General features: G+C 41.9%; 4 protein-coding genes across 9 annotated transcripts in view; 1 reads left to right on the top strand and 3 right to left on the bottom strand.

Moving 5' to 3' along the window:
• lef1 (lymphoid enhancer-binding factor 1) overlaps positions 1-6,331 on the top strand; it is a 63,170-nt gene extending 56,839 nt beyond the window's left edge. For 3 of the 6 annotated variants that reach the window (XM_089005897.1, XM_089005896.1, XM_089005900.1), the window contains one exon: positions 4,061-6,331. In XM_089005897.1, the coding sequence (XP_088862023.1) occupies positions 4,061-4,140 (80 nt within the window). In that variant the 3' untranslated portion in view covers positions 4,141-6,331. The remainder of the gene's footprint in view (positions 1-4,060) is intronic. The other 3 variants (XM_089005895.1, XM_089005899.1, XM_089005898.1) reach the window with 2 other exon arrangements.
• Positions 6,332-7,398: 1,067 nt separating this feature from the next.
• hadh (hydroxyacyl-CoA dehydrogenase) lies at positions 7,399-9,965 on the bottom strand. Its single transcript, XM_089005962.1, has 8 exons — positions 9,791-9,965; positions 9,167-9,295; positions 8,930-9,087; positions 8,314-8,440; positions 8,067-8,156; positions 7,937-8,009; positions 7,748-7,864; positions 7,399-7,669 (listed from the first exon to the last, which is right to left on the bottom strand). Exons 1-8 carry the CDS (start codon positions 9,905-9,907, stop codon positions 7,551-7,553), a joined length of 930 nt encoding a protein of 309 aa, XP_088862088.1. The 5' UTR covers positions 9,908-9,965; the 3' UTR covers positions 7,399-7,550.
• A 442-nt stretch (positions 9,966-10,407) lies between these two features.
• On the bottom strand, positions 10,408-17,145 carry cyp2u1 (cytochrome P450 family 2 subfamily U member 1). Its single transcript, XM_089006573.1, has 5 exons — positions 16,027-17,145; positions 13,587-14,234; positions 13,108-13,269; positions 11,092-11,259; positions 10,408-11,016 (listed from the first exon to the last, which is right to left on the bottom strand). Exons 1-5 carry the CDS (start codon positions 16,439-16,441, stop codon positions 10,835-10,837), a joined length of 1,575 nt encoding a protein of 524 aa, XP_088862699.1. The 5' UTR covers positions 16,442-17,145; the 3' UTR covers positions 10,408-10,834.
• Positions 17,146-18,023: 878 nt separating this feature from the next.
• The window catches only part of sgms2a (sphingomyelin synthase 2a), a 9,933-nt gene continuing 7,916 nt past the window's right edge, over positions 18,024-20,040 (bottom strand). The window contains exons 5-6 of the mRNA XM_089006574.1: positions 19,246-19,412; positions 18,024-19,131 (exon numbers count right to left, since the gene is read on the bottom strand). Of these exons, the coding sequence (XP_088862700.1) occupies positions 18,949-19,131; positions 19,246-19,412 (350 nt within the window). The 3' untranslated portion in view covers positions 18,024-18,948. The remainder of the gene's footprint in view (positions 19,132-19,245; positions 19,413-20,040) is intronic.

Here is a 20,040-nt window from a genome sequence, read left to right as displayed (position 1 = left end):
ATGCTTCATTCGATTTTCTGCTCGTTAACCCTCGCATGCGTCATTTATGACAACCTCCCCTGAAAGCTTTGGAAAGCGTTCACATGGTTACTTTATGTATTTATTTTTTCAGTTGTGCATCTGTCACTACACTGGACTACTCAGCTCTTTTCAACATAGATCGCAGTACGTATATAGAATGGATGGAGGGCCTCCCCTGGATGATGATACTCTAATCGGCCAATCAATAATAATAATAATCATAATAATAATAATAATAGTACATTTAATTTCAAAGCGGCTTTCAAAGCACCCTAGGGCACTTTCCAATTTAAAGATTAAATAAGAGCCCGATGTGCTGGTTTCTTATTTAATAATAATAATAATATTTCATTTGTATTCAATCGTTTGAGTCACTTCAAACCATGTAGTGCAGAGAATGCCATCTAACTGAGCTGTGACTTATGTTTTTGAATGAAAAAAGAGAAAAAAGTGTACATGGGTCTGATCACATTCACGAGCTAGCTCTGTAGCTAGTGAGCCAAAGTGCTAGCTAGCTCCCGAGCGAGATATCTAGCTAACTCAATCACTAGCCCACTAGCTAGCTTTCCTGCTAACTCGCTAGCTAGCTTGTTCGCTAACTCGCTAGCTAGCTAATTCACTCGCTAGTTAGGTTGCTAACTAACTCTCTAGCTAACTCACTATCTAGCAGTTTTGTAAACCATATATTGGTTGTACTTCATCCATTTATCACTAATATTTGTTCAATAAATTATCATGACATTGTCTTATAGGTAAGAGCAAACTTGCTATTGGCAATCTAAATGTATCTTTTCCATGGCTAAAATAATTTGAGTATGTTGATCATTTATGGTGGGCAGTCATTTTTTTTTTTTTTTTTTTTTTTTTTTTTTTTTGGGAGGGTATCATTTCCAGTATTTATAAGACTCATGACAACAGAAGAAAGCAGCTTTTGAGTGTGCAAAGTTTGGACTGGCTTCCCTTTTCCCTCCCTCATCATGTTCGCTTTCAAGTGGGACCACAGTGAAGGGACCAGTCATTGTTCAGACTCTTTGAACGTGCCGCCGCGACCTCTCACCCTCCCAACACCCACTCAGACTGATCCACGTTGGCGGGGAGGGCGGTGGAAGGGGGGTACGGCCAGACTCGGCCTTTGCGGGCCCCCCGTGCTTGCCGCGTCTGATGTGGCCAGCGCCTCCCATTAGTCACACCCACACATGCCTGCGGTTTATGGGCACCTTTTTTCAGATTCGGTCGCTTCCTGGACGGCCTTGCGACGGCACCTTATTAAAAATAAATACAAATAAAAGTGTTGCCGAGCATGCAAACCCTCCCCTTTGCTTCTCCTCCAGGTGGCTCCTATAATGGGCCCACTCCTTTTTTAGTCCTCCCTGACGTAACTTTACGGCCGCTTTTGAAAAAGCCGTCGGGCAAATGCGCGCCAAGGTCACCGGACCACTTGCTCTTCAACGCCTACGGGCCCATAAAGTCATTCTTCATTCGATATAGTGCTTTTTGTTTTGCTTTCCAAAATACACCTTTTGGATGCTACAGTATCCTGTTTTGGCAAATTGCGTCTGAAAGTCTGAAAAAATGGTTCAATTCTCAATAATGTCGCGAGTCTCGTGAATTTCCCCTTCCGCCATGTTGCATGTGGCCTCTCGCCCAGCCTCTTTTAAAGGACAACCGACACCAGTTTCCTAACTGACATCAGACAAACGTTTTTTAGCATCTAAAATACCCAAAACACGCAGGCTGATGTTATTAGTGAAATGCAAAACACCAATAAAAATGAGTTTAAGTGTCCCAAAACTACTTCAAAATGACCTTGGAGATGCCGAGTTTCAGACGGTCCCGCCCCCTTGTTCGTGAAGTCACACCAGGACGTCTTGCCTTGCTCGAGAATCAAAACAATGGCTTCAGATTTGGAGAAGATGCTTTCTTGTTACTCATCCAGTTATGAATATGATTCAAATAGTTCTGAAGAGAAAAGCATAAATGTTTGCAATCGATTAAAGAAGTCCTTCTGTGTCATTTTGAGGCGTCTGGACTCCAATGTAACGCCTAGAAAATGCACAAGATGGCGCCCAAGCTCCGGTGGAAATGGGCTGATTTGTCTGCTGGGAATTTGTGTCAACTAGTATCAAATAGTAGTCTTGGAGCAACACACAACGATTCACCATCGCGTTATTTATGTGTTTTCCTTCTAATTTCGCCATCAACACGAAGTTTTCAGACCAAACAAAGTACCCAAAATGCATTGTGTGTCGCTTTCTCAGTCAGGGGCGTTCCAGACGTGACGTCACGTCAGGCATCGTCATCAACTCGAAAACAAGACTTCCTGAATTTTCAGCGCCAGTCTTAAAACATAAAATATAGCTATATGCGGCGGAATCTTTGTAAAATACGCTCAGTAGAAGTCATTTGAAGTGATTTTGCAAATTATGGACACAACTTGTCCGGAGGCGTCGGTTGTCCTTTAAAAGACCAATTTCCCCTTCCGCCATGTTGCATGTGGCTGCTCCGCCTTGTTGCTTGTGGCCTCTCGCCCAGCCTCTTTTAAAAGACCAATTTGTCTGCCGTGTTTTCCTTCTTAATGGCACCAGAAGAAACAGCCTAGTAAAAAAAGGAGGGGATTTCGGGGGTGTAGGGGATGGCGGGCGACTGGCGGAATGGATGCTAAGAGGCGGGGTCTTTCCCAACCGCCGCCATTTTTTTAAAATTTGACGCGCGGGAGGGTTGAAAGCGGTGATTGAGACGCCAGTTATCTTAACCTCACGTACTTCAAACACCCGACGGAGAGTTTGTGTCCCGGGACAGATCATCATGCGTGCGTCTCTGTGTGTGTGTATGAACAGAGGAGTGCTTCATTTCCTGTGAAAAGGAAAAAAAAAAGGCGAGCCAGCATTCCCGAGTGCTAATGCAGGCGGGAGGAGGATGAGAGGAGGGGGTCAAGTTGCTCCTGAATCCTGGTGTTTGTGTCGGCCAGACCTTGTGAAGTGTTGGCCCATTGCCGACAACACGCACACACACACGCACACACACACACACACACACTGCTCTTTCCGAAGCAGGAAGGCTCGAGCGTTTCATGTCTGCGGCATCTGCAAGGGCGAGAGTGGGGTTTGGGGGTGGGAGCTGCAGGGTTGTGTTGAGATGTCGAGATGGGGAGGCCGTGGTTGCTTTCATGCAGCATGTGGTGAGGATGTTTAGAATGCGGCTAACGGCAAGATGCTAACTTGAGAAATGATATGATGTATTGATTTGTTTTTGGTTTTTTTTCTTACTCAATACACTGGTTGACCTTTGACCTCTACATTTCATGACTGATTCTGTTTGATGCGCAACTTTCTTCAAAAAGTTGTGTATTTTGACTGAAACTTTACAAATGCCATTTAGCCTTGACTTTTCGCCTTAATAGCAAATTTGTTTCATTTTGAACGTTTGAAAGTAAATCCACCCCCCTCCCCCCCCCCAAAAAAAAAAAAAAAACATACTAAACTTCTCTTGAAGATGACTTTTTGGGTGAAATGTCACCATTTTTTCTTAACCCATTGACTGCCATATGTGGAAAAATGTGTCCACTCCAGTGCCGGGGTTTTTGTCATTGCCACTCAAATTCCAGGACCCATAGAATATTGACTTTTAGGACTACATAAACATTCAATGCAGCGGAAGAAACCTTAGACTTTCTTCTTTCATCAGAAAAAAATGTTAATTCCTAAATGATACGGCTCTGGAGTTATATGATCTTGAAATGAGGGCGTCTGTCCAAGATACATACATATTGGTTTATATCGCGCTTTAACAACAGATGAAGCTGGAACAAAGTGCTAACATTGAAAAAAGGGAAATGTTGCCCGCTTGTGGAAAAGAAAAAAACATTGCCAGATGCTATGGCCAGCGCTTTATTAGCACCCAAGCATGAAAAAACAAAACCCGAACAAATTCGGGAGTGGCGCTCTACGTCACATTGTAAATTCCTTTCTCACAGCCCTGACCAACCTCTTTTCATCGCTACCGTGATAAATGACCGCCGCGCGTCTTTCTGTCATCGCAGGAGGAAAAAGGAACAACCTCTCCACATGCAACGCCAAGGCAGCCGCTGTGGGGCCTCCGCTTGAGATGGAGGCCTGCTAAGATTCCATGAAGACCCTCAGAGGACCAACCCCCTTTCCCCCACCACCAAAACTACCCCTACACTTACCACCTCACGCCCCCCCCCCCCTGAAAAGTTCCACCTCACACTCCCCCCCTGTTGGAGAGACACTGAACTGAACACGACAATCATTGTCACACACGTACTTTCACACACCACCTGCACACTCCAACTAAGTTATTTTAAGTTATTTGTTAGCTCTTTTGTCAAATTGGGGAGTGAGAAAGTTCACAGGCCGCGAGAAATTAACACACACAAAAAAAAGCTTTCAAAATCGGTAAGCACCAATTTTGATACTACACAATCATAAATATGTAGACTATATTTTTCCAGAAATGTAGATTAAGCCCCACCCCCCTCCCCATGACCCTTGAGTTGGCTCGGGTCAACATTCCAATTTTTTTTTTTCACTGGAGTCCAGCGACCATTTTAGGGGTACCTAAACCCCCCCCCCCTCCCTCACCCCCTTCACTTCCTCCCTCTGATCAAACGGACCAATCGCCTCTTGTAGATTGCACTAAGGAACATGGAGGGATTTCTTTTCATCTCATCTGCGCGCTTTTATTTTTATTAGATTTTATTTTGAAATCAGTTGGACCAGCGACTTGGCTGAATGAGATCAAGCTTTTTTTTTCCTGCGTTTCATTTTTTTCTAATCTCACGGTGTACATTTCTTATACATGAACAAAAGCTTTGGCCACACAGGAAAGCTATTTTTATTTTATTTTGAAATCTTGTAAACCAATGCTGTGAGTGAGTGTTTGTGTCTGTGTGGGTGGGTGTACTTTTCCCCTTCACTACCACCCCAGGTCATTTTCTTTGATTTTTTTTTTAAAGGCTACAGTGAGGTCTATATTTTAGGGATGGGCATACAGACAAATGAAGCAGATATTATATTCACCACAGCACTTGACAGGCTCTTTTATTGCAATGGACCTCCCCTCAACCCCCACCTGATAGCTAAATGCTGTTTTTTTTGTCAGCCCCCCCACCCCCCCACCACCACCACGCAAGCATCTGTCATATTTTCTCTATTTTACTATTGCTCCACGATGATGATTAATTTGATGATGTTATTATGTATGATATGGGGTGGCAGTCATCTCGGAGGAGCACCTTTGCTTCCCTCAACAGTCGTCTTTGAAACGTTTTTGTTTTTGGTTGTTTTTTTTATAAGAAAAATCAATAAAAAGGCAGTTTGCTTATTTGATCATGTGCGTGCACATGTTTACGGTTGATAATCATTGAGGTTAGTCATATTGGACCCATGCATGCAAGATTACCAGTGTACCACGTCCAACCAACCCGACACGTGCGATCGTGGTGATCAATTAATCTCGTGTGGGTCGCGATCAATTTCACATTTAATGTGACATTGTTTAATCATGTCAACTAATTGAACGCTTACTGGTGTGATCAATCAATTCCGCGCTTAACTCATTCACTGCCACTCTCAAATTCATTTGGGAATTGAAAATATGACATAGAGCACCATTCCCGAATTAGTTTGGGTTTTGTTTTTCTTGCTAGGGTGCAGATAAGGCGCTGGCCATGGCCTCTGGCAATGTTTTTCCCTACCACGAGTGAGCATGTTACCACTTTGTTCCAGCTTCAGCTACTGATAAAGCGCTATATAAACCAATACGCACCATTTATTGCATTGTATTTTGAACAGACACCCTCATTTCAAACTCAAATAACTCCGGACACATATGATTTAGGAATTAACTCTTTTTTTCTGATGAAAAAAGATAGTTTTCGGTTTCTTATGCTGCATTGAATGTTTATGTAGTCCAAAAAGACAATATCCTGTGGGTCCTGGAATTCGAGTGACAATGACAAAAACCCTGGCAGTGGAGTGGACACATTTTTGCACGTTTAACAGTGACTGAGTTAATCACGTGGGTAATTAACAATTGATCCATTACTTAATTGCATTTGTTTAATCTCATGTTTACTAGTGGATCGCCAGTTTAAACTCACAAACAATCAGATTGACGGCTCATAATTTAAGGCACCACTTTATATATGAATATGTGGAGCTTAGCTAAATATTACTAAACACGAAAAAGAGTCAGATTAATTGTCAAATAATTCATGTAAGAAATTGACGTCCAACAATTGAAGCTTCATTAAGCGAGTCATTTCTAAATTAACAGTGCCACCCAGTGTTCACTTTAGGAATGGCAGTTTCTGACACTGTCTTCTTTTCCTTTCTTTTTTCAAACCTTGACGGGGTCGCCACAGCAAATCAGTGTCCTCCATCATTAGAGGTTTGATCCGCATGTTTGCTTTGGCCAAGCTTTTACGTCGGATGCCCTTCCTGACACAACCCTCTGTATTTATCCGGGCTTGGGACCAGCACAAGAAGACTTACGTCCCTTTGTGGCTACAGAACAAGCAACTCGCTCAATAATAATAATAATAATAAATTTATTTTTTAAGCGCCTGTCAAAACTATAATATATATGTTTTGTGTTTTTTTTTTGTAAGTGGTAAGTGGTTGTACATATCACTGTACATTATTTTTGGTACTAAATTAATTTGGATTGGATGGGATTTACCGTTATACCTTTTCTTATTTTTTAGCAACAAGCTACTTTTTGCTTTTTGTATCTTTCAGCTCTTACCTGATAACCTCATAAAATTGCAATATTATTTGCTATTTTTGCTAGCTTCGGAGCTGTCCAACCTTTCCTTGTCTTTTCTTGAAAAGCCCGTTTGGAAAATGGCCGCTTTGAAAAAGCCCGTTTTGAAAATGGTTTTTTTGCATGTCTGCAACGAAATCCATATTTCTTCTACTCTTTCAGCCATTGAAGGTTGACAAAACAGCCATTAAATTAACACGAAAAAATATATTTGCTTAATTGCTTATGCAGCTCGCTACAGATACAGTATGCTCTTTTCGCTTTACAGGAGGCTAGCGATACTGTCATTCTTTTCAAATACAGTAAAGTCTCGTTATATCGATATTCTCGGGAGTCGGAAAAAAATATCGATATAACCGGACTATCCATATATCCGATCCTGCAGCATGTAAATTTTCTCCTTGCGTTCATAGAAATAGTATCGTAATAAGCAGTACTATCGATATAACCGATATCGATATAATGAAACTTTACTGTATATATAATATATATATATATACGTAATCATGTATACATGATTACGTGGTCAATAGACAAGAGATCTTTCATTGTTTAAATGCACCAGAAATTTAACAATTGGTAATCCACAAAAATAATCCTCCCCGTGTTTATTTATGATCCACAGTGATCTTATTATTCAGGGGGAAAAAGGCACATAAGCATTATTATGAGTCACATGAAGATCAGAACAACATCATACTTATTCAATGGTCTTGTTACGCCATTCCTACCCAAAAGCAATGCTACTTGTACTTGTAGAATCCTTCTCCCGTTTTTTTGCCAAACTTTCCATCGGCGACCAATTTATTGAGCAAAGGGCTTGGTGTAAAAAGAGGATTGTTTGGCTCCATGGCGCTCCAACCTGATTGCAAGACAAAAATTGGTCAACCTCGAGTCCAGATTCATTTGTCGTCTTACAAAAACTGACATTTTGACTCACCATCTAAAATGAATTTGGCCGTATCTAAGCCCACGTAGTCCAGCAGCTCAAAGGGTCCCATCGGGTAACCAGCACCGAGCTTCATGGCCACGTCGATGTCTTCTTTGGATCCATGACCTGAAGTCACGTGGCACTCTAGTGTCCACTGGTGATTTTTGTGCCACATCTTTTTTTATTTTTTATTTTTACCTCTCTCATGCAGACGAACTGCTTCCAGCATATAAGGGACTAGTAGACGGTTCACGATAAATCCGGGTGTGTCCTGAACGGAACGGTGTCGGTTAACCAGCTAGCGTTGCCGTATTTCCTTTCTTCCTACCTTGCAGGACACGGTCGTTTTGCCCAGTGCCTTGCTAAACTTCATCAGGGAATCGAACGTCTCCTGGCTCGTGGCAGATGTTCCGATGACCTGGCAAGAGGTGGAACAACGACATCAGCCTAAAAAAGAAATGCTCAATTTTGCGTGAACAAAAAATATTTGTCGTAATGTTCTCATCCAGAGGTCATTTAATTCATGGAATACAAATGGTATCAGATTAAATGGCGAATTAATAACATGACGTTACCTCGACAAGTTTCATCATGGGGACCGGGTTGAAGAAATGTAGGCCGCCAAAGCGGTCCAGTCTGGAGGTGGCGCTCGCAATGTCGCCGATGGGCAGCGACGACGTATTGCTGGCAAATATGGTGTGTCTGAAAGTTAGACGGGAAAAACAAAACAGAAAGACAGAAGAAAAGGATTGAAGAAAGAGCAAGAGGAGGGTGCTACAGACACTAAAAAGACTTTAAATGGACAAGCACAGTTGAAGTACGTCATCAAATAAATAAATAAACACACAAATAAATACATAAATAAAATACATTTTAAAAAGTGCAAAGCTCCATTGATTTCACTTGTCCAATCCGAAACCTCACATTAAAATGATAAATAGCTTCAGTTGACACATTGTAAACAATTTCAAAAGTAATTAGTTTAATCTAACTGAAAACCAACTCATGAATTTAGAACAGTACGTAAGAAACAATCAACACAACTTTTTTAAAAAAGAGAAATTTGTTGGGAATTGGCTTGCTGAAAAGTATTGACAGATTTTTTTCTTGACTTGTTTTTTTTCACACGCCGACAACTCAATTGTGCTTTTACAGTTTTAGAAGGAAAAATGAAAAGGGTGGAACGCTTACGATGGCGCAGCCTTATCAAGGATGCTGAAAAGATCCTGTTTGATTTTCAAGTTTTCTACGATGGCCTCTAACGCGAGGTCTGTGCTCTGTACGGCGACGGCGGCGTCTGTGGCGGTGGATACGTTCCGCAGAGTTTTGGCAATGAACTCCTCACCCGCCTGGAAAGGAAATATGAACGGGTCAGGAAAACTAGAAGGAGCTCTTCGCTTGAGACATGATAAAGGGGGGGGGGGTCACCTCGGGCGTGTCGGCAAACTTTTTTTTGACCACTCTCTTCAAGCTCGCCTCAATGCCCTTGACCGCTTTTGTCAAGATGGCGTCTGACGTGTCCACCAGCGTGACTTGGTGGCCTGTCGAAGCAGCGACCTAATGCAAAGCATTCAAGGAGTTTGTGAGTAAAGGAGCACACATATGATGCTGCGTTTTTTATTTTCTTACATGTTATCATAAACAGTAGTTCATCTAATACATTTTGTTTTTCAGTTTAGGTCCGCATGCGACTTTAGATTGAAACATAAAAATCAAGAACATATAAGAAAATAATCCGATTTTTATAACAACGTTTCCAAAACGGTAACGAAGCAAGCGGGCGGCGACATCTACTGGCTAAATCTTTAAACTGCAATTAGGGGAAAACTCATCCTGTTTGAACTTGGCTAGGTTAGTTCGTTCATTGAACAACAAACATTGTCACATTTTTAAACGAGGCAAACGTTTAAGGAACCGGAGCATAAATTACAGCAAACAATTCAATTTGCACGATAACATCCCGGTTTTCGTGAAGACACTAAGCTTTCTTGTGACAATCGGTTAGCCACGTAGCCGCTAAGGTAGCACTCAAAACCGACATTTTCGGCTCACCTGAGCGATTCCCGCTCCCATTTGTCCTCCGCCGATGATGACCACATGCTTGATGGCCACACTCGCGAAGGCCGACGAAGAAAAAGATCTGCACAAATGGTGTCCGAAAAACGCCATGACAGCAAAGCTGTACTAGAAGCTAACAGGACGGTGGTTGGTCACGTGACGTCAGTGACTTTTGACACACATCGATGACGTCATATTACAGGTGCCGATGAGCTCGCAGAGGCCACGCAAGGTCGGAGAAAAGAACCTAAAAGTATCTCTTAAAAAGTAAATAATTATGATAGCCAATTTCCATTTATAGTAACGTCGTCACTCCAAAGTAGATTTTTGAGTCGGAGATCAAATAATATCGGTATTCAAATTACATTTGAATTCTAAAACCAGCAGTGGCTGCATTCTATTTTTTTTTATTGTTTTTATTTAAAATACACCCGCCAGACTATTCATTTTTGAGTGTTAATATCTTTCTGTGTAACATGTAAAATAAAGATTGTTTAAAATATTTGGTCACGTGGCGCCAGGCGATTCTTCACCAGTGACTTTTGACACACATTGATGACGTCACATAACAGGTGCCGATGAGGTTGTTTTTATTTAAAATACACCCGCCCCGACTAAAAAATAAACAAAGCAGCAAAACTGCACTTATCCATGTTTCTGATCGATTATGGACACCATGCTGTAAATGATATGTATTAAAAAAACTGAGACGAGTAAAAAGAAATTCCAGCCATGAGGGCTACAACCCAGGCACAGATCCAAATCGACATGCTGGGAGATTCTTGTTGCTCATCTTTCCGGACTTACAAAAGTGACATTCTCACACCAGGTGAAGTGTAGTTACCATAGCCTATGTGTGACCACACGGGCAATGAATAACCAGTCTTGGTTCATTTAACTATGAATTACAAATCAGCAGTTTTGTGGTCTAACGCAAAATGATGAACCCAAAATGAATGTACCTAATAAAGTGTCTAGTGACTTTGTATGTACGATCTATTGCACTGTTTGGCTTTGTGGCCATCCAATCGGCTGATTTCACCCACGAGGGTTGACGGACACGGTGAAGGGACACGGTGCCAGCGTCAGTCCGAAACGTCCATGCATGGGTGGCGGCGGCGTTCCATCCGGCAGTCGGAAGGTGAAGGCCTGCAGTAGGCCGGTAACCATGAGGAAAAGCTCCATCTTGGCTAGGTGCTCACCCATGCACACCCTGCGACCTGACACCAGGGAAAGAAATAAAAAAATGACATACATTCAATATGAACATTTGCCATGTAAGATGAATAATGTACCGATGCCAAAAGGCATGAAGCACTCTTTTCTGGCCAGCTTGCCCTCATTGTCCAGGAAGCGCTCCGGCCTGAAGCTATCGGGCTGGTCCCACACGGTGGGATCTCGATGGACCGACCACAGATTGGGCAGGAGGACCGTTCCTTCCGGAATCGTGAAACCTCGGAAGTCTGCAAATGTGTTGCACAATAGTAAAAAATCACTTGGACAACTAAAATCAAGTAAAACTACTGAACTTTCAAGGACAACCGTCGTCACTTTTTTGTTTCTTAACTGACATCAGAAAAACTCATTGTCCAAACTCGGTTGTCCTTTAAAGGACAACCGACGCCTCCGGACAAGTTGTGTCAATAATTTGTAAAATCACTTCAAATGACTTCTATTGAGCGTATTTTTCAAAGATTCCACGGCATATAGCTATATTTTACGTTATAAGACTCGCGCTGAATATTCAGGAAGTCTTGTTTTCGAGTTGGTGACGGTTCCAGACGTGACGTCACGTCTGTAACGCCCCTGGCCGCAAAAACAACACACAATGCATTTTGGGTACTTTGTTTGGTCTGAAAACTTCGTGTTGATGGCGAAATTAGAAGGAAAACACAAATAACACGGTTGTGAATCATTGTGTGTTGCACAAAGACTACTATTTGATACTAGTTGACACAAATTCCCAGCAGACAAATCAGCCCATTTCCAACAGAGCTTGGGCACCAAGTTGTGCATTTTCTGGGCGCTACATTGGAGTCCAGGCACCTCAAAATGAGACGGAAGGACTCCTTTCATCGATTGCAAACATTTATGCTTTCCTCTTCAGAACTATTTGAATCATATTCATAACTGGATGAGTAACAAGAAAGCATCTTCTCCGAATCTGAAGCCATTGTTTTGATTCTAGAGCAAGGCAAGACGTCCTGGCGTGACGTCACGAACAAGGGGGCGGGACCTTCTGAAACTGAAACTTTCTCGAGGTCATTTTGAAGTAGTTTTGGGACACTTTAAGTCATTTTTATTGGTGTTTTGCATTTGAGTAAAAATATCATACTGCGTGTTTTGGGTATTTTAGATGCTATAAAACATTTTTCTAATGTCAGTTAGGAAACAAAAAAATGGTGTTGGTTGTCCTTTATCTCATTGACATGGCATTCATTGAAAATGTGACGTGGATCGCCATTCCTGAATTTGTTCGGTTTTGTTCTTTCATGCTCGGGTGCCAATAAAGCACTGGCCGTGGCCTCTGGCACTGTTTTTTTCTTTTCCACATGGGGGCAGCATTTCCTTATGTTCCATGTTAGTGCTTTGTCACAGCTTCAGCTGTTTTTAAAGTGCTATATAAACCAATATTTATGTATTGCATTGTATTTTGGACATTTGGACATCATTTCAAGCTCAGATAACCCCTGACCCATGTCATTTAGGAATTAACTCTTTTTTTCCTGATGAAACAGTAGCCAAAATGGAACTGTATAGTGCAACTTAGCAGTTTTTTTTTTACGACGATACTAGCGCAGCGTGTTCTACCGGAAACAAATTCCTTGTGTGTTCTACATACTTGGCAATAAAGATGATTCTGATTCTGATTCTGAAAGAAGAGAGTCTAAGGTTTCTTACACCGCATTGAATATTTATGTAGTCCTAAAACTCAATATTCTGTGGGTCCTGGAATTTGAGCGACAATGACAAAAACCCTGGCAATGAAGTGGACACATTTTTGCACATCGTCTGGCAATGAATGAGTTAAAGACCGGCATGGCCTTCTCAGTAACTTCAACTATAGACAGTGTGACTGTTTTTGACGAATCAGGTTTCAAATTCATCTCAGTGCCAGGGAACTGACGTTCCAAGATTTCAGCCTTTTTATGTCGTGTAATTAGTTGGTTGGTCAGAGATACAAAAATGTTTTGTTAAAATAGGACCCAGTACAAAAAAAAACAGAAGTTGCACACACAAAACACATTCTAACATCCCTGGTTCAGGTTTGAAAAAAAAGGGGAGCAGGACTTGATGTCATATGATCTCACCTGTGGTCTTGGATGCCATATGTGGAATGCCCAGTGGAACTACAGAGGTTATTCTCTGGACCTCCATGATGGTGGCTTCGGTGAAGGGCAAACAACCCCAGTCAGTCAGAGACGGAACACGCCTTGGTCCCACTACTTTGTCCACCTCTGCCTGGACTTTGTCTGAATACACGGTCAAAGTAAACATGTTTAAATCTTAACTTTTTAACTCAATTTCGTAGCAGTGATGAAAAACGGTGGCCCATTGCAGTATTTAAATTGTCTATCTTGATTCTAAAGTGCTATTTTTCCTCATCAAAAAACACATTGAGACAGATTAATGAAATGTCCATTCATTTCAATGAAGAATGGCATTTTGAGATAAATTAGACCTTTAAAGGGTGTCATTCATGAGAGAATTTTTGTTATTTGCAAATAGCATGGAAACACTATTCCTATAGAAGTCAACTTGTGACTAATTTTGTTTTTGTTTGAAATACCTTGGACACGAGTATGCACGGCCATGTAGAGCAGGATCCAAAGAAGAGAGTTGGTGGTGGTGTCAGTGCCAGCGATGAAGAGATCCCCAATGATGTAAAAGAGGTAGTCTTCATCAAAGCTACTGTCCTCCACACCCGTAGCTCTTTGGCTTGCCATCTCCACCAAGTACATGTCCACTAAATCTCTGGGGTTTTCTGGGTCCAGCGTGTCTCGGTGCTTAGCGATGATCCTCTTCAGAAAGGCGGTGATGTCGCGCTCTACGCACCGGAGCTCCCCGAAGGCGCCAAAGGGTAGATAATAGAGTGATGGGAAGACGTTGATGAGGACGGCGGGGCTGTTCACGCACAGTTCCAGGCCTTTTACCATCAGGTCCAGCAGAGTCCCGAACTGGCGGTCGTCTTGGGGGAAACGCTCACCGATGGCCAAAGAGCAAATGACGTTGGAGACGGCGTTGTTGACCAGTGGCATCAAGTCCATGCCGCCTTTGCTAACCTGACGGAGTCGCAGAAGCTCAGTTTTGACCGTCGCCACGCCTTGGAGGATGCACGGCTCCAAGCTAAGTTTCCCCATACTGAAGTTTCGAAGGTAGGCATGGCAGAACTTGCGGTGCTTTCTCCACACTGGCCCATATGGCGCAAAGACGATACCTTTATTTTCGGGGGTAGGTGGGGGTAAATGATTGGCGACAGGGACAATTTTGAACTGAAGCCAGTTGCTTCTCAAGTTATAGCCTGCTTCATTACTCCACTAATTAAATCATTGAAAATGCAATTTAAGAAGTAAACGTCATGAAAAAAAGTGAATAAACAGTAATAATAATAATAATAATAATAAATAATGCCAACGCTGGTAATAATAATAATAATAATAATAATAATAATAATAATAATAATAATAATAATAAAGGCAAATCCTATCCAATCCAATCGATGAAAAGGTTTCTTCAGCCGTCATCTGTACTTCTTTAAAGGACAACCGACGTCTCAGGACAAGTTGTGTCCATAATTTGTAAAATGGCTTCAAATGACTTCTACTGGGAATATTGAGCTATATTTTACATTTTAAGACTTGCTCTTAACATTCAGGAAGTCTTGTTTTTGAGTTGGTGACGAGTCCTCACGTGACGTCAGAAAAGGACCGCCTCCTGACCGTAAAAAAGACGCATTGTAGCGTCTTTCCATCACGTCAATGTATTTTGCTGTACTGTTTTTTTAAACCGTGTGTTACATACAAAAGCCGCCAGCAGAGGGAGTCAAGCTCCATGGAAGGAATGTATCAGCCTGTGAAAATGGGCTGATTGATTCCTCATAGCTCGATGGCCATTTTATTGCCTCTTTTTGGATGAGACATTCCCCCCCGCCCGTTTGCCTCAAAATGACACGGAATAAATGGTGATGGTGAATCGTTGTGTGTCGCAGCCAATTGCGGTAACATGCATAAAGAAGATGAAAGTTGACAAAAATTTCCAACTGAGCTTGGGCGCCATCTAATGCATTTTCTGGCCGCTACATTGGAGTCCAGACGGCTCGAATTGATACGGAAGGACTTCTTTAATCGATTGCAAACATTTGAATCATAATCATAACTGGATGTGTAACAACAAAGCATATCATACTGCGTGTTTTGGGTATTTTAGATGCTATAAAACGTTCTGGTGTCATTTAAAAAACAAAAAAGTGATGTCGGATGTCCTTTAAAGGTGTCGGACATTTCGCTTCCCATCCAAGAAGCTTCGTCAGCAAACTAAAGTCTTACTTGTAGTTTTGGCCATCTATATATATATATATATATATATACAGTAAAGTCTCGTTATATCGATATCGGATATATCGATAGTCCCGGTTATATCGATACTATTTCTATGCACGCACGGAGAAAATTACATGCAAACAGGTTCGGATATATCGATAGTCCCGGTTATATCGACATTTTTTCAGACTCCCTTGAATATCGATATAACGAGACTTTACTGTATATATATATATATATATATATATATCCCTACTGTGCCGACATGGCAATGCCGGGCTCTGCTATGATAGGTCCCTGCTCTCAGGTTGGGGGGAGCAGAGGACTACTCCCTGCGGCTCCTCTGTTGTCCTGACTGACGACTGGCCTGAATGCCCAATTGACCCTGGTATCACCTCATCCAGTAGACCTCTGCTCCCCCCAACCTGAGAGCAGGGACCTATCATAGCAGAGCCCGGCATCGCCATGTCGGGACAGTAGGGAGCAGTGACGTGACGTGAGGACTCGTCACCAACTCAAAAACAAGACTTCCGGAATATTCAGCGCAAGTCTTAAAATGTAAAATATAGCTATATGCCGTGGAATCTTTGTAAAATACGCTCAGTAGAAGTCATTTAAAGCGATTTTACAAATTATGGACACAACTTGTCCGCAGGCGTCGGTTGTCCTTTAATTCCATGAAGTACGCACCTTTGCGTTTGGTCATGATGGTAACCGAAGGGATGTCCGGCCTGTCCGAAAACACCCGAGGATGGTGGAGGAAAGCGTCCTTGATGACGTCATATCCGTTCAGTACCACAATCAGCTGCGTGCCCACAAACAGGCTGAAAATGTCGCCGTAGATTGCCGCCTGCTTCGTTAGGCCCTCCACGGGGGTCAAACTTGGTTTCGACGCTTTTCCAAACCTACTCCGAATGAACGACGGGATGAGAAAAACGCCGAAATTACCCACGATCGGCAGGGGTTTGGGACCCGGGGGTATGTTAGCAAAACGACGGCGAGGGCGTTTCAGAAGGTGGCGAAGAGACAAATAGACAACGATGAAGACGAGTAAAGTTGCAACGTTTACTTCAGACAGCAGCGACCACCTCCAAAGCGGGAGCATCGTGTCAAAGTTAGCGTACCGTATTTGCACACGAAATCAAACCATGTTTTCTTTTCTAAAATAAACACAACGAACTATCTTTGCCATGTTGTGGGTAGCTGGTCTCCTGTTGGACAGAAAAAAATGGGCTTCTCTGATAGGTCAGTCTAAATATTAATTTATCCCGGATACATGACTTGAAGGGATTCAAGTCCCGTTCTTTTTATTCTGTATACTGTAGTGTATAACTTTTCTAGTTGTTGAAAAAAATCTTATTCATTAAAAATCGTGAAGATGTTCGGGCAAAATCTTTAAAATTCTCCATTTGAATTTTAAAAATGGTACAGTAAATGCACAAAGTAGACAATACATTTTCACTTCGACTGTTATTTGGCCAATAATATTATGGCCCAAAAGTCTTAATTTTAATTTTAAAAAAAGGTAGAGTAACTGCAGTGTCGACAATCAATAATTTTTCACTTCTACCGTTGTTTGGTCAATAATATTATGATCCATTGGTCATGTGACTAACACTGAAAGGAATTCACATTAAAGTCAAATGGCTCTTATGTTGTTGGGCCCCCTACCGAGATTGTGAGTTATATCACAGTACGTTTCACCAAGTTATGTTTTGAAATGTTATTGATAATTTAAACCAGTGATTTGCAAACTTGTCAGACTAAGTACAAACTAAAAAAAATAATTCACCGTAGCCAGTGTTGGAAATGATTAAATTAAAATGTTGAATCACAAATGACAGTCTAACTACACTCCCCCACATTTCCTAAAAGGTAGATCATATATGCATGTGTCGCAGTGATGATACACAAGTTTCCTGACGAGATTGGTAACTTTTCTCCACGTACAGGAGGATCCTTCATCACGCCGAGTCATGCTAAGGGCTCGGCTGGCGACTTCGTACGACTTGCAGCCGAGCTCTTGTCCGTCATGGGTCAAAGAATTGAGACCAATCAGCGTCACCCTATCTCCTGTCGGCTGCGTAGCGCTATCGTCAATCCTGGAACTGCCCTCACCCTCACCTCTTTGATACAACACTGACATGGAGGGCCTGACAAAAAGACAATATAGGGTTTAAAATGCAACATCCTACCTCATTGAATATACCCAATTGTCTAGGAATAATTTTTTTACATATGGTTGAACCTCGATTTAAGGTACTTGAAACCCTGGATGCAACGGACAGAAAATGTCCAGTGGTGTGTCAAATTAGTTTTAGAATTGTAGATTAGCCACAAAGACTGATCAGGTGTTCCCGGCTTGCGCTACATTTCTGTCGTAGCTAAACAGACTAACGGTAGACGAGAGAAGGCTAAGGCATGCTAATGACTATGCCATCAAAGGTAATAGAAAGTATGGACGTTAGCTTAGCATCATTGCATAGCTGTTAAGTCTCACGATTTGGTCGGGAGACTCGGTTTTGACCAAAATACTCACTTTATAAAGCAACTATTGACACAATAGACAAAGTTCATTTGTAAGGTGATACAAAAGAAAATGTAAAAAAACAAAATACATTTTATACTAAATGAATGTATAAAACAATGAAAGCATTTTTGTGTTTTATTTACTTCTAATTTACACTTTTGTAACACATTATTGTTTCACGCACCATTGTCGCGAGTACGAAAATCTCATGATTTATGATTTTCGAAACTTAACACGTATGTCATTGTAAGCTCCAAAACAAATACCTTGTATGTCCATTAGTTTTTTTTCATTTATTTAGTTATTTTTAGGCTGGGGCCGATCATGTATGCTATTTTGAATAAGCTATTTTGAACACATGGGGTATTTTTGATGCTAGTTTTTTTCTAATGCATGAGTGTAAATATTGCAGCTCATGAACACCCAGAAATGTCAAAGTTGTGAGGGAGAATCTAAATGGTGGCCACAAGATACAGCTCAGGAAAAATGTAATAGAACAGCAGATGCCATGGGGACTTTTAATGTTTTTTGCTAATTTGTCAGTGCAAATAAGACACTTAAGTGTTCTTAATTCAGTTTAATACAAGGCAAATACATGGCCAAAACAAACATGCGAATCAAACCTCTAAAGATGGAGGACACTGATTCGCTGTGGCGACCCCTTGAAGGGAAAAGCCGAAAGGAAAAGAAGAAGATGAGGTTCTAAAACCAAGTTTAATTATTATGAATCATAAAAACTCAAAGGCAGTTTTGGTAAACACTCACTCACTCACTCACTCACTCACTCACTCACTCACTCACTCACTCACTCACTCACACACACACACACACGCATACACACACACACGCACACACACACACACACACGCACACACACACACACACACACACACACACACACACACACACACACACACACACACACACACACACACACACACACACACACACACACAGAATCAGCCAAGGATGCAGCTGTTTAAATTAGAACAGTAAAAAGCACAGACAGACAAAGCGTAAGGAACCTCCTAGGCATGTTTGTTTGTTGAACACTGACGCCTCTCCTACCCTCCCTGAGCCTGTCACTCATCCCGTGTGCTCTGTACCATGGAGTACTTCTTACAAGGGTTTTTCAGGCAGGCGGGCGCCCAGCTGATGGGCCAACCGTACACACACGGCACGGGCATGTGAACGTTGCGCTCCATGAAGTTGAATAGCACGTTCCACCAGGTGTTGGTGAGGTATTTGTTGGGTGAGCACTCACACTGCGCAGAAGGCGGGTTTGGGAGACAGGATGGTGAATGCCAGTATCAGGGAAAAAAGTTAATTATAAACCAATGAAAAAGATCCAACAAAATTAATGTTACATGATACCTTACCTGTGTGTTGGCCATGCTATGGTACCACGAGAAGAGTCGCGTTGTGACAAAGTAGGCCACCACCACATCCACGCTGTAGTGCTCGCGTGCCACCAGGATGCAGACCACGCCCACGGCAGTCAGCAGCCAGCACATCAAGTGGTACCACCAAAACGAGCGAGGTGAGTCTGCGGGGGGAAGGCCCACTCCATCAGCACAAGACTGACAAAATGAATACTTTTCACTACTTTGATGCAGTGACTTTCGTGTTTAACTCATTCACTGCCAGACATAAAAAAAATGTGGCTACTTCAGTGCCTGGGTTTTTGTCATGTCACTCAAATTCCAGGACCCACAGAATATTGAGTTTTAGGACTACATAAACATTCAATACAGCGCAAAAAACTTTAGACTGTCTTCTTTCATCAGAAAAAAATGAGTTAATTCCTAAATTATATGGGTCTGCAGTTACATGAGCTTGACATGAGGGTGGCTGTACAAAATACAATGCAATATATACATATTGGTTTATATAGGGCTTTTGAAAACAGTTTAAGCTGGAACAAAGTGCTAACATGGAAAAAAGGGAAATGCTGCCCTTTATGGAAAGGAAAAAAACAATGCCAGAGGCCATGGCTAGCACTTTATCGGCACCCAAACAAGAAAAAATAAAACCCTAACAAATTCAGGCATGGCCCTCTAGGTCATATTTTCAATTCCCAAATAAATTCATGAATGGCAGAGAATGAGTTAATTGATTCCTTGACCGAGTTTGAAACTCAAATAAACGATCCCCATTGACATGTATTGAAAATG

This window comes from Hippocampus bargibanti, linkage group LG10 (assembly GCF_051943395.1).
Source record: "Hippocampus bargibanti isolate YZ-2025 linkage group LG10, ASM5194339v1, whole genome shotgun sequence".
Lineage (NCBI taxonomy): Eukaryota > Metazoa > Chordata > Actinopteri > Syngnathiformes > Syngnathidae > Hippocampus > Hippocampus bargibanti.
Note: the sequence above shows the minus strand (reverse complement) of the source record. Positions and strands in the feature narration are given on the sequence as shown.